This window comes from Rhinolophus sinicus, linkage group LG07 (assembly GCF_036562045.2).
Source record: "Rhinolophus sinicus isolate RSC01 linkage group LG07, ASM3656204v1, whole genome shotgun sequence".
Classification (NCBI taxonomy): domain Eukaryota; kingdom Metazoa; phylum Chordata; class Mammalia; order Chiroptera; family Rhinolophidae; genus Rhinolophus; species Rhinolophus sinicus.
The window spans coordinates 68700292-68714213 of NC_133757.1; the positions used below are offsets into that span (position 1 = coordinate 68700292).

A 13922-nucleotide genomic window follows, 5' to 3' on the forward strand; every position below is an offset into this window, starting at 1 on the left:
GGAGCCACATCGTCTGTCCGGCAGTGCTGGAGTGGGACAGGGGCTCTTTAGGGGTCAGCTCCAAAGCACTCCCACCCTGGGACTGGAAGAAAGAAGGAGGACCTGGAATTGGGAGCACCCATTAAACCAGGTGCTCCATTGTACAGCTGGGGAAACTAAGGCCCAGGTGCCCAGACTCAGGAACAGACCCAAGCACCCTGGCAAACAAGCCCTGAGGACCCCTCTTTCTGCACCACTCCCCCCAGAGAGGTCCTGTGAGGGGCTGTGCCTCTGCGCCTGCGGGTAAAAGAAGCTGAGTTTGCAGAGGGATCCACTGCCTGGGGTCTGTGCGCTGGGAGTAGAGGGGGACACGTGGATGGCAGGCAGCTAAGCAGCCACAACCCCTGGAGATGGACTTGGGGGCGACAGGTAGGAAAGTACCCTTCCTGCGGAGAGACACGGAATCACAGGCACAGAGAGGAAGCCCCCAGCCCCACCTCGCCAGAGTCTGTCCTTGGACCCCTTCCCGTTATCCCCAGGCGGCCGGAGCTGTCGCTGAGGCGGGAGACCCCAGGTGCCCCGACTCCGGCCCCCTCCGACCGGCTTGGCGCTCGAGGGGGCCGGGGCGGGCAGAGAGCTAGGCGGCGGGAGGCGGCGGCGAGGGGAGCGGGTGGGCGGGGGCGCTGACGTCAGACCCGGGCCGGGCCGCCGGCCGCGGCTTCCCCGCCACATCCTGGTGGCCGCGCTCGCAGCCGGCCGGGGAGCGGGCGGGGGCCATGCATTGGCCTTGAGCGCGCACGGCGGGCGGGCGGCCGAGCATGGAGCTGAGCCTGGAGAGCCTGGGGGGCCTGCACGGCGTGGCCCACGCGCAGGCGGGCGAGCTGCTGAGCCCGGGCCACGCGCGCTCGGCGGCAGCTCAGCACCGCGGCCTGGTGGCGCCCGGGCGTCCGGGCTTGGTGGCGGGCATGGCGAGCCTGCTGGACGGCGGCGGGGGCGCGGGCGGCGCCGGCAGCGCCGGCAGCGGCGCGGACTTCCGTGGGGAGCTGGCGGGCCCGCTGCACCCGACCATGGGCATGGCCTGCGAGGCGCCCGGCCTGGGCGGCACCTACACGACGCTCACTCCCCTGCAGCACCTACCGCCGCTCGCGGCCGTAGCCGACAAGTTCCACCCGCACGCGGCGGCGGCCGGGGCGCACAGCGGCCACCCGCACGCGCATCAGCACCCGGCACCCGCGCCGCCCCCGCCGCCCCCGCCGCAGCGCCTGGCCGCCAGCGTGAGCGGCAGCTTCACTCTCATGCGCGACGAACGCGCCGCGCTCGCCTCGGTGGGCCACCTCTACGGGCCCTACGGCAAGGAGCTGCCCGCAATGGGGTCGCCGCTGTCGCCGCTGCCCAACGCGCTGCCGCCCGCGCTACACGGAGCCCCGCAGCCCCCGCCGCCGCCGCCGCTGGCCGCCTACGGCGCTCCAGGACACCTTGCCGGGGACAAGCTGCTGCCACCCGCCGCCTTCGAGCCGCACGCAGCGCTACTGGGGCGCGCCGAGGACGCACTGGCCCGCGGGCTGCCCGGAGGCGGCGGAGGCGGAGGCGGGGGCGGCGGCGCAGGCGGCGGAGGCTCCGCCGGGTTGCTGGCACCGCTGGGCGGGCTGGCGGCTGCCGGGGCGCACGGGCCGCACGCGGGCGGGGGCGGCGGGGGCGGCCCCGGGGCTGGCGCGGCGGCGGAGGAGATCAACACCAAGGAGGTGGCACAGCGCATCACGGCGGAGCTGAAGCGCTACAGCATCCCGCAGGCCATTTTCGCGCAGCGCATCCTGTGCCGTTCGCAGGGCACGCTCTCCGACCTGCTGCGCAACCCCAAGCCGTGGAGCAAGCTCAAGTCGGGCCGCGAGACCTTCCGCAGGATGTGGAAGTGGCTGCAGGAGCCCGAGTTCCAGCGCATGTCGGCGCTGCGCCTCGCAGGTAGGAGCGCGGAGCGCACCGCCAACCCCGGGGCGCCGGCCCGGGGCTCCCCAGCACCATGCCGCGGCCGTGCGGCCCTCCCTCCGGCTCGGGTCTCCCTTGCCGGAGGTTAGAGCGTGGTCTGCGACCCTGCCCGCCTGTACCGTCGCCAAAAGGGAGAAAGGGGTTGTGCCGCCTTTCCCCCTATAGCCTCCCACCCAGCCCCTCTGGGAACCGAGAATCCCCGAAGAAGCAGTCTGCAGGGTTGCTCATTGTGTCGTGTGTGTGGGTGTGGGGGGGATGAGGGTGCTGTGCCCCAAACGCGCCGCAGCTGTCAGCTCCGGGGTGCCACTCCCCTCTTCCCGAACAGCCCCTTGCAGTGCCTCCAGCCTCGGGGCAGAGAGCCGGGATCGCGCACCGAGCACCGGCGCGGTGGCAGCCAGGGCCAGGCCGGTGCTCAGCACCCCCGGCCCTAGCGCGCGCATCTTTGTAGCTCGGCCTCCGCGATCGATAGCCCCCTCCCCCTCTCCGGCCGTTGGCAAAGGTCACCCGAGAGCGGGCGGGGGAGGAGCGGCCCGGGGGACCCTCGTCCGCACTGTCCCGAGGCCTTCATACCCTGGCCTACCGCCCGCCGGCGCGTTTGCTTTTGGCCCGGGTGCGCGCCCCGCTGCCCGTCTTTCTTTTCTTTTTTGTGTTTCTCTCATTTCTCTGTCGAAACAACCTGGTATCTTTTTTTTGCATGCTCTCCGTTTTTGTCCTGTTCCTCCTCATCCTTTCTCCTTCTCTATGTCAGTCTCTCTTTTTGTGTCTCTCTCTGCTTCTGTGTCTCTGTCTCACTCACACTGACACTCAGTTCCTACCACCCTGGGGACCCGACTCCCACCTCCCTCCCAGCTGACAACAGCTGGGTCCACACCTGCCACCAGAGAGGCGGCCTGGCCAGGCCCTTCTCCTGGGTGCATGTAGGGTTTCAGGAGAGTCCCCCACTGTCACTGCAGTGGGCCTGGCTTGGGAGGGGGTTCTTTCCCTGGCCGCACTGGGGAGGAGGCTGCAGCCACCCCAGCCGCGGGGACAATAGCTGCCGCGGGCGCTGGATCGATTGCTTCTCTGCATACAGGGGCGATGGGGCTAGATGGAGAGGGCTGGGGCTCACACTGGGCACAGTGGAGCAGCAAGGCCGGGAGGGCCATGGCTGTGCCCCCTCCTGGGCAGAGGGCTGGGAAGAGGAAGGCACCGGTGGGGCAGAAGAGGAGTCTTGTGTTCATTCCTCCCAGGCATAGTGGACAAGCCAGGGAGCCTGCACCACACACGAGCCTCAGTTTCCCCCTCTACGGAGTGAGGTGACTAGCTGAGCCACTTATAGGCTTCTTAGATTCTCCACTTTGGGGGAATAGGGAAATAAATTCTCCTTCATATGTGGCAGGTGACCAAGTATGCAGGGAGGCCATTGTGACATGTTAGAAATGGCACCAGGAACCTGGACAGTTTTATGTAAGGGCGGGACCGACTCTGCCCTGCTCCCCATGATATATGCAATGACCAGGTGTGCTCAAAGGGACACTCAATCATATCAACACACAGCCGTGTACAGTGTAGGTGACATCAGGTAGCAGAGAGCACAGCCCCTACTCCCTGGCCAAAGGCATAGCCTGAATGCATTAGACACTAAGTGGTACTCATCAAACGGGTAACGCAGGGCGTTCGACATACAGCCATACTGGCCAACTTCCACTCTTTCCCAGCACATATATTTCGGAGACATTGAATCCAACATGGGTATACCCCAAAGAACACATGCCACTTGCCATTTTCTCACTGTCACATTATGCAACTAACATGGCCTATTGGTGGTATCTCAATTGCACATTTTGGAGCCACCCAAAAGCTAGGCCAGGGCTTCAAAAAGACAACGCGCAGGTGAGAAGTCCTGTCTGTGGGGGGGGGGTGACACTGCAGGAGGTAGTGCCAGCCTTGGCAGGTGTCCTGCCATCCAAGTCTGGGATTCCCTCAGGCTGCCAGTATAATTACAGATGGGGAACAGAGGCCAGTCAGGGTCCCAGCCGGGCAGCCCCGGCTTCTGCGGGCCCAGGAGCAGCCTCGCCTCTCTGAGCTTCGGCTTCCCATTTTGGAAAATGATTAACAATCGTAGCCCTGTCAGGGGAAAGTGGGAAGGGTGAGCGCGGGGCCTGGCAGTCCTGGGGTACCAGGGATAATGAACTGGGCTGGCGGGACATGTCCTGCGCTCCTCCCACCTAGGCCCATGTCGTGACCCCACCAACCCGCCCGGTCCGTGTGCGGCTCCTGGGCTCCTGCCGCACCTCCGGAGCAATCGGAGCGCGTCCACAGCTCAGGGCTCGGACTGGGATGTGAGAAGTGGCCGAGGGCCTCGGGGTAATTAGGCACGAGCCCAAAGGCCTTTAGTTCCGGTCGCTGCGCAAATGAAAAGCGGTTAAGTGGCGGCAAATCGCGCGGGTTGGGGGGAGGCGGTAGGGCGCATCCCCCTCTTAACTGCGCCACTCCGCGAGCCACAGTCCCAAGCGCCTCAGGTGCCCCTCCCGCTCCCCTTCCGCACATTTCAAACCCGGCAGGGAAGGCTCACCGCCCTTTCTCCTCCCCTGACCGCAGCCCGGGCCCAGCGAGAGCCGACCGCCTGCCCACAGCCTCCTCGCCCTCGGGAATCGCCAGGTTAGCCCTCCAGTCTGGCCAGCGCGCCTGTCCGCCGCGGAGGTGTCGAGGCGGGGTGTCTGTCCTGGCGCTGTGGCCAGGAGAAAGGGACGAGAAGGGAGGGAGACACACGGAGGGAGAGAGAAAGAGACAGAGATAGGTCGGAGAGACAGAAAGTGACAAAAAACAGGACGAAAATGAAGAGGCAGAACTGGATAGACCAAAGCAGAAACAGAGAAAGACAAAACGAGAGAGTGAAAGACAAAGAGAGACCTAGAAATGGGAGGTGAGAGTTGGGGGGGCTGCAGCCCCTCTGTGTGGGGTCCACTGGTCCTGGGTCTCTCCCCCCACCCACCCTCTTAGCTCCCCACTCCTCTCTCCTTCCGAGATCTGGGACCCAGGGGGGAAGGGGTGGTTTCTTTGTTTCTATGAGGTACCCGCGAAATCTGACCAGGTATACCTCAGGGTCCCTCACCCTGTTGCCCCCCCACGACTGCCTTTTCTGTGTGCCTCAGTTTACTCATCTATAAAATGTGTGCATTGGGGAGCCAGGTTCTGAGTCTGACATTTGTAGATTCTGGGACCCGCTAGTCCGTTCAAGGCCGGTCCTATCCCACGGGGACCTCACCCCACCCCATGGTACCCGAAGTCTGACAGTTTCCTAGCCGCCTCCTCTTCGAAGGCCTCCCCGCTCTGTCTCAAACAGTAATTATGGGAGAGGGGCTGGGGGAGGGTCGGCGGGCTCCTGGGCGGGGGGCGGGGCGGTCGATGAATTCGAATTACCGTCTCTAATTCATCACCGTCCCTGGGTCGATAGCTTCGGCCGGCTTCAAATATTGTTTAAATTGCAACTCCGGAGAAAAAATATTTTGTGTAACCGATCAGAAAAAAATATGTATAAAATAAAATATCAGAAGGAGGCAATTGAAAGAGGGGCCCTCTCCTCCTTCGAGAGGCCAGAATCCCTGAGGGAAGAGGGAGGCCAGGGTAGGGGAAATTGAGGCAAGCAGAGAGCCATTTCTGGCAGTTGCTGATGGGAGCAGTCGCAGTGATTGTGGATATTAGGATTGGTGGTAGGTGCGCAGAACAGTGGCCAGGGGTTGGGGGTCTGGAGGGGATGGTAAAAACCTAACTTTCAACTGCAAAAGGCCACGCCTCTTATAGACCCGTCCCCCAGAAAAGACATTCCAGGAGAGCTTAGCCACGGGAACTCACCTGGGCTCCCACACTGCCTGGGAGAGGGTCTGAGCCTCAGTCTCCTCATCTGAGAAATGGACAGAATCAGATGCCAGCTACCAGACGCTTGCTGAGGTTACTCTAATCGAGCCTTTTCCCCTCCCCCCACGGAGACCCTCAAGACACCTTCACAGGCCCCACACCTTAAGGCCATGTTGCTTAATCACCCCCTCACACCCACTTATCATCTTCAGGGGGGTCCTGGTCACTAGCAGCAGCTTGGGCTCAATGGGATCCACAAAGAGTGGGCAGGGGATGCTAGAAGGGTTCTGGGGACTGGAGGGAACACTGTAGGCCCCCATAGGGATGCATGGAGTAGGGGGACACTGGGTCTCTAGGGCTGTGTGTGCCAGAGCCATATGGGGCTGTGCACGTGACTCTAGGTCCCTTCAAAACCAGACTCCTTCTTCCAGACTACAGACCTGGGTTGAGGCTGCCCCAGGACCTGCCCAGGTTCAGTGATTCTGGTTCCACCCACTTCATGCTGATGGGGAGGGAGAGGAGAGGGGCCAGCTGGGATGTGGAAGCCCCACCTCCCCCAGCTAGCCCAGGAATGAGCGATGGAATCATATGGGATGACCTTTAAGCCGAGTGGGGTTATTGTGCGTACTTTACTGACCAGCAAGCCAGCCAAGGCTGAGAGGAAGGAAGGCACTTGCCAAAGCCACACACCCAGTGTGAAGCGGGGACTGTTCCTACAGGGGGACAGACCGAGCTCCCAGAAGCAAGTGAGGTTGCAGCTCCTCCAGCCCCTGAATCTGGTGGAGCTACAAACCTGGCTTGATGTGCTTGAGCGCCTGCCATCGGCAAAGATGGGGACGTGCAGCAGGTGGCCAGTGGGGACAAAGGCTGGGAGGGGGCAGCTCAGTGGATACAGGAGGGTGGCTTTTAAAGTTACGGTGGCTTGGGTAACCACAGGTGAGTGCCTGTGCCTGTTCTCCAGGCTCCTCTGAGGGTGGCAGGATTAGTACTCAAGTGGTACACCAGAGACCTGTGAAGAGAGTTGTAGGGACCAAGTCCCAACTTCCTCCTGTCCAACTCCAAGCCACCAGGATTGCCCCCACACCCTGCTTTTCCTGGCGAAGTGCCCTCTCTTCAAAGCCAGCCCTCTGGGTGGGTGCTAGGCCAATGATAATCCCTTCCTGCCTGAGAGACACGGAGGGTCACCCCCACTTCACAGAGAGGCACACAGATGAGTCTGGGGGAGCCGCTTGCAAGGCAAGAGGCTGAAGCTGGCTTTTGGCTCCTTTATTCTGAAGGCATAAATTCCTAGAACTAACAAAGACCGAGCCATTCTCATTTTTAGTCTCTCTTCCACTCCTGTGCTTCTTCCCTATCAACCATCACCACTCTAGTCTGAATGACCCACCGCCTGCCACCACCTCCTCCTCGCTGGTCTCCAGCCTCTGCTCTCACCCCAGGTATCCTCTTCCCCAGAGGGGGCTTTTTATGTCACTTTGGTGCTCCATCCCCCCTCTGTTTAGCGTCTGGGCACAGGGCTCCCAGAGCCATTAAGATGTGGAGGAAGGCCTTGTGGCAGCCTTCCTTGCCCTAACTTTCTGTCCCATGTGGATATGGGAGGGCAGTGGTAGAACCCGGAAGAGAGGCTGGGAGATGGGAAGCCCAGACCGGCTGTATGGGTTGAGGCTGGGCCCCTGCGACCTGCCTGTTTCTTTGAATGTAGCTGCCATCCGGGCTTAATCAGGGGAGCTCAGGCTGTTTGAATCAAGTTTTTAATTAAACATGGCCCTTGATCAATAAGGAAGGCAGCGCTAGTGGGGGAGGGGAGAGGCTGGGCTGGGAGACCCACGTGACCTTGGCCAGCCCCAGGACACCTTGCAGCCTCAGTTTCCCCTCTGCCTAGTAGTTGTGGATGGCGCTAGGAAATGGGACCCTTCTGTCGCTGGATTCTTGCCATGTGGGCAGATGTGGGGGAGGTGGGGGGCCCCTCAGACCTATGAAGTCACACCCACAAAGCCACAGATGCACAGCGAATGGAAACAGGGACGAGAGGGGTCCGACTGGCTCAGGCTGCTGGAGAGGTGCAGGGGACACAAGCGTAGATGCGCACAGGACGCCCATATTCACACTGGGACGAGTGCGCGCAGACTCCGGCACAGGACCCCTTTCTGCCCTCCGGCCGGGTCTGGCATATTCGAGGCCGCACGGGGCGCGGGCACATCAGGAAGATCCCCTTCTGTCTCCCGGAGACCTGCGCAGATTGCTGGGAATCACCGATACGCCCCCCAGTGGGCTCGGGGGACCACCTCTCCCCTGCGTCCAGGCAGATGTTGTCTGACCCTACTTCCTAGCGGTGCAGGCTTGGGAGGGGGTCGCATCCACCCACAGTGACGGGAGTGCGTGCATAGGGGACCTGGTTCCACGCGTGTCCAAGCGCTCTTGCGCATCCGCACCGTGCGTTGGGGAGGATGTCCGTGCCTCAGTTTCCTCACCAGGCGAACGCTACCCCTTAGTGCTAGGGAAGCCAGCCGCGGAGTCCAGCCAGGGGGCCTCTCCACATCCGCCTAAACCCGAAAGAATCGAGCGTGCCTGGCGGGACCTGGACCCTCCGCAGCCTGGCGGGACCTGGGCTCATGCCGCCGATCTTAAGGAGACAGGGACCCTTGCCTTGCACACCCTCGGCCTGGGGCCTCAGGGTTATGCGCACGCGCTCGACAGGAGAGCGAAGCCCACGACAGGCGCCGGCATCCCGCCCTAGGGAAAACCACAGCCTTCCCCGTGGGAGCCTCTTTGGGGCAGTCTCCCTCCGCGCTTGGTGCGGTGGGCTCTGGGCTCCGAGCGAGCGTTAGGGGCGCAGCGCCGGGGGCTCAGACTTGGGGACGCGGACCCCTTGAGGCGGACTGCAGGGGGGTGGGGCGGGGGACGGGCGGGGGGGAAGGGAGGGAGGAGAGGCGCCGGGAGCGAGTCTGGAGGCCGGCGCTCGGAGAAGTTTGGAAGGATTGTGGGGCGGCGGCGCAGACCGGTGATTTGGCCAAGTCGTTTACCCCGCACTTCGGTTCCTCCAAATGGAGAAGATTCCCCAGTCCAGACGGCGCAGGAAAGGCCCCCTTGCGCAGCAAGAGCAACGGCAAAGCCTCTGCTCTCTCCCTCCACCTCCCTCTGTCCCTCTTATTTAAATATGTTGTAGTATTTTTTAAACGGACGCATTCATCAGGCTCCAGATTTAAATGAGGCAAGAGGGCTTCCTCCCTTGCTCTCCTTTCTGCAAACCAGTTTCTATTTCTCCTTCTAGAGAAAGATTACACTGAATCCAGCTGCTGCAAAGGCACATCCTTTTAGTTTACTTTAAAAAAAGGTCCGTGTGTGGGGGGGAACCCACCACAATGGAGAGCATCCGATTTTGTCCCCTTCCAGACACCGGAACATTCCACAAAAGGAAAGAGGGCTCCTCAGGGTCATTTTTTCTGGCTGTGTAGTATTCTTCTCTTTGGCCATTTCCTCCTTTTTCAGCCACCTCCCAGCCCAGCAATGGTTTGTGGTCGCCCTGGCCACGGTGAATACGTCTGGGGCGGACCATTTGGCATGTGAGTTTATCTGTGGATTTATTTCCCAATCATTGAAATGCTGTGTTCCCCCCACCACCCCCACAAACACACATTTTTCAGCAGAGTTGGCCTCTGCTCTTTTTCTTATCACTGGTTCCTTTCCTGTCATCTTTTTCAAATCCATTTCAAACTGCCAGCTGCTGTGACTTCTCAACATTTTTTTTAAAGATAAGAGCACTGTGTGTGTGTGTGTGTGTGTGTGTGTGTGTGTGTGTGTGTGTGTGCCGATGTGGCTTGCCGCTGTGTGAGGGTGCCTGAATAGGGGGAGTCTCCGTGGCTGAAGGTCCAAGCATGAGTGCTGCCCTTGGGCGGACACACTGTGCCCCCACCCTCAGCAGTGCAACCTCCAGATGGAGCCCCTGGGAGGGGCAGCCCAGAGGCCAGTGGAAATGCTCATTTCCCTGATAAGTCTTTGAAAGGCTCAGAACTAATTTGAAAATGCAGCCATTAAAATCCCATCAGGGGGAGAGAAGGGGAGGGCTCTCCTGAAGGCTAGGCTGGGGCCAAGGTGTGTGCAGAGGCCAGGAGGGGAGGTGAGGTCCAGGTAGGTTGGGGATGGGGAGAAGGGGCAGAGAGTGGAGAGGCGTCGGACGGAGGAGTGGGGGCAATGAGGGGCTGCTGAAAGTCCTCACTTGCGGTCAGGAGTCTGGCTCAGCACTGACTCGCCCCCGGCTCCCTCAAGGGTACAGGGTGTGGATAAAGAGGAGGGACACAGGTAGTGCTCTAGGAGCCCCTCAGAGTAATCTCTGTGTCACGTTGAGCAAGTCACCCACCTTTTCTGGCCTGGGGATGCCAGTGGGGGATGCTCAGGTCAGCTCAGCCCAGTGGGGACAAGCCACCAGGGTGGGGGCATCAATGTTCGCCACATCTGGGGCTGGCCAGCTGGTAGCCAGGGGTGGGACATGTCGCCAAGGAAACCAGTCATCATCCCAGCCGGAGACCTGGCTCCGTATTGAATTGTCTGCTCGGTGAAGCTGGAGCTGAGCGCAGTAGGTGGTCAGAGGGGAGGGACAGCCAGCTCCAGCTCTCGCTTCCACACCCCCATCCAGTCCTCAGGTGGATAGACACTAGGGTGTGGGGGGGAGACAGACAAGAGATTTGGTTGCTGCTTTAGATGCTGCACAGAGTATGACACTGTCTGAGGGATGAGGACAATCATGCAGGTGCCCCCATGTACAAATTCTGGGGCCACCCTCCCACTGTTGTCCTTCCATGTCAAACCCAGCCTTCATGGGGGGGGGGTGCTCATCTTCCTGGTGCCACTTTGGCCCAAGCCCCCTCGCTTCCCCTGGGCTTCACTATTCCCTCTTCCCCACTGTCACTGACGCCCAGGCTCCGTCTCCAGGTCTCCCCTCCATGCCCAGGTCTGTCCTCACAAGGAGGCCTCTGGAGCCCAGCCCTGCTCATGTCTTCCCTGCAAATACCCCACCCAGAAGGCCTCCACTGCTCTGAGAGAAGCATCAGCAGCCGTGTTCTGGAACCAAGTCAGTCGTTTCTATTTATCTCTGTGATTATTAGAGCAACGTGGCTTTCACGTCAGTTTGTGGCTCCTTAAAGCAGGGACTGCATCTGTCTTGCTCACAGCTGTCCCCAGCAGTGCCTCGTGCACAGTGCATATAGTAGGTGCTTGGTAAATGTATGAGGAAAGAAGAAAGGAAGGGAGGGATGTGTTGCAGGGTCCCAATCATTCAGTGTTTGCTGCACAGATCTCATGACCCCTGCACGGTGGGACGGTCACCCCCACTTACAGATAAGGACGTCAGGATCATGGGGCACAGCATCAACTTGATAAACCAGGAAACCAATGTCCACAGAGTGTGTGTTCAAGGCCTCTCGGCCCATGGAGCCCAGGCCTGGTGTCCCTGCTGCCTAGGAATGGTGAGGGGGTGGGTGGGCAGCCAGCCGTGGGTAAGCAGACAGGAACCATCCTGGGGGGTTTAGATGGACACAGCCTGCATCCCATGCACTCAGCGGGCTTCTGCTGGGACACCACCCACAGCCACTGTCACACTCAGTCATGTCACATCACACCCCCTGTTCTTCACACTACATCCTCCCGTGTTACAGCCACACTGTGTGTCCCCAAGGCCAGCTAGAAGTGAGTGGCATGCTGAGCTCTGCTGGCCCCTGGGTCTTCCCCCACCAGCTATTTCAGGCCTCTGCCCTCCGCTGCCACTCCAGGTGCCCACGCCACTGCCCGCCTCTCCCTGGATGGCCCTTCTTACCATCACAGGTTGTGTCTGTAACACATTCACATGCATGTGGTTTGGTTGTGTGTGGACACCTCCCACTGTGCCGAAGCGCATGGCACACAACACTCGCCCACACACCACCCTCCACCTGGCCAGGCCCCCTTGCAGCTCCACCAGGCGAGGGCGGAACAGACAGATGGACACCTGCACAGTCAACCTGCTCAAGACCAGGGATAAGAAGGAGGAGCAGGAGAGGAGGAAAGGACAGGACTGGGGAGGGGGAGGCAGAGAGGGGGAAAGAGAGGAGCGGAGGGGGGCGGGGAAAAGGGGAAGGGAGGAGGAGCAGGAAGCAGTGGGGAGGAGGGAGAAGGAGGAGAGGGGAGGAGACGGGGTCTATCAGAAGATGATAGACCTCCAGTGCATACCTGATTCTATCTGACTCCCTGAGGAGTGACTAAATCTGGGGCTCCCTCCCGCATGCCCATCAGCAGGTCCAGACTACTTCCTCACTGATGGGAGAGGGTGCTCCTTGCTGAGGGTGCTCCCAGGGCTCCCACTGGCCCTCCAGGGCAGTGGCTGGCTGGGTCTCCCTGGGCAGGGTCTTTGAGTCTGGGCTGAGTCCCCTCATTGCCCCACCCTCATATGGGGGTGGGTCACCAGGGGCACCAGTCACTGCACAAACATATCCAGCCCGCTATCTCCTGTGGACCCACTCCATGCTGGACAACAAAGGGGTTTCAAGCCCAGGCCTGGTCCCACAGGGTCAGGGCTGGGGGTCCCAGAGGAGGGAGCTGGGGCTCTGCTGGGGTGAGGGGAAGGGCTTCCTGGGTTAAAGACCACTGCTGCAGGGCCTTGAGGGATATATAGGAGTTCTCTGGCTGGGGCAACCCAACTCCCTGCTGCCTTCCTCAGTTTCTCCATCCCTCCCCACTCCAGGAAGACCCCAGGAGAGGTGCTGAGGCTTGAGACCTGTCCTTAGAAGGGGAGAAACTTCATGTCCTCTCAGCATGTGGGGCCCAGAGCTGAGCTCTTTCCAGGGACCCCAAGAAGGGAGCTCCGGGCCTCACTCCAGCCTCTCTATCAGGTTCAGCACTTTTCTGGCTAAACGCTTTTCCACAGCCGGACAAGACAGAGACAATGATTAAGACCATTTTCTAGTTGAGGAAACTGTCTCAGATGGCCAACACTGTGCAGTAATCCCCGAGGGGTGGGATCAGACCCCCTCTAGGGCCCCTGAAGGGGTCCCGGTGGGTGGGGGTGGTCTGCTGAGCCCAGAAACTTTCCAGGAAGGCAGGAAGCAGGAGGAGACAGATGCGGGGGGGGGGGGCGGGGGGGGCGGGGGGCAAGGCCCTGGGGGTCTGAAAGGAAAGGGCTTCCATCTGGAACTTGAGGGCCCCCCCATTCACCTCCCTTTGCCCCCACCTGGAATATGGATGAGCAGGCCCCGCCCCTCCTGCCTGGGCTGCTTTGAGAGCGCTGCTCTCTGCCGGTCGCGGCGGGAACCGCGGGCCACACGCTACCGAAAGGCCCCCGTTAGCATGCTTTCTGGGCGCCCCGTGAGGGGGCTGGTCTGGGAATGGGGTCTCCATCTCTTCTGGGTCGCCTTTGATCTCCCAGAACCTCTGCCCGCCCCCAGAAGCCAGCCCCAGACCCTGCTCATGTCTGGACTCCAAAAAGACTGGGAGCAGTGGGGAAGACCGGATGGGGTGCGGCACCGGCACCGGCACCCACCGAGATGAGCGTCTCAAATTGGTTCTGAGTATCAAGTTTTCAGTCCCTGGCGTCAAGGAGGGTGGACGGGAGAGAAAGTTGGGACCCAAACCCTTACTCGACCAGTCCCTGGACAGGGTGCGTGAATCATTTTAAGTGCTACAGAAAAAAAAAAGTAAAAGAAAAATTGGTGAGGGGGGAGGGAGAGTTGCAGTATTAAATTGGGGGTTAGAAGGAGCAAAGGCTGGAAGGAGGGAGGGAGCAATGGAGAAACAAGGGGAGAAGCAATGCAGGCGGAAGTGACAGGCAACGCAAAGGCCCTGAGGGTGGACCATGTCCAGGATGAGATCGGTGTGACAGCAGAAGGGTGAGCAGAGTGAGGGCCAGAGGTAGGAGATGATGACAACGAGGTGACTGGCCGGGACGCAGGGAGCGGGGCAGGGGCTGCGTGAGGCGAGCAGGGCTTGGAGTAGCTGCTGTGCACTACAAACATGTCTGAAGGGGGCAGAGGGTCCCAGTTTTGCAAATGAGGGGACTGAGGCTCTGCAAGGGACTGACTCACCCAGGGTCCCAGAGCGTGTCTAATGCCCCAACTCTGCCCCCAAAAAACAACCCCACTAGCCAACCTGGCTGGCTC

The 13922-nt window shown here is 60.8% G+C and overlaps 1 protein-coding gene across 2 annotated transcripts in view; it reads left to right on the top strand.

Moving 5' to 3' along the window:
- Window positions 1–736: 736 nt before the first annotated feature.
- The window catches only part of ONECUT3 (one cut homeobox 3), a 30108-nt gene continuing 16922 nt past the window's right edge, over window positions 737–13922 (top strand). For both annotated transcript variants that reach the window (XM_074337483.1, XM_019743998.2), the window contains exon 1: window positions 737–1938. In XM_074337483.1, the coding sequence (XP_074193584.1) occupies window positions 798–1938 (1141 nt within the window). In that variant the 5' untranslated portion in view covers window positions 737–797. The remainder of the gene's footprint in view (window positions 1939–13922) is intronic.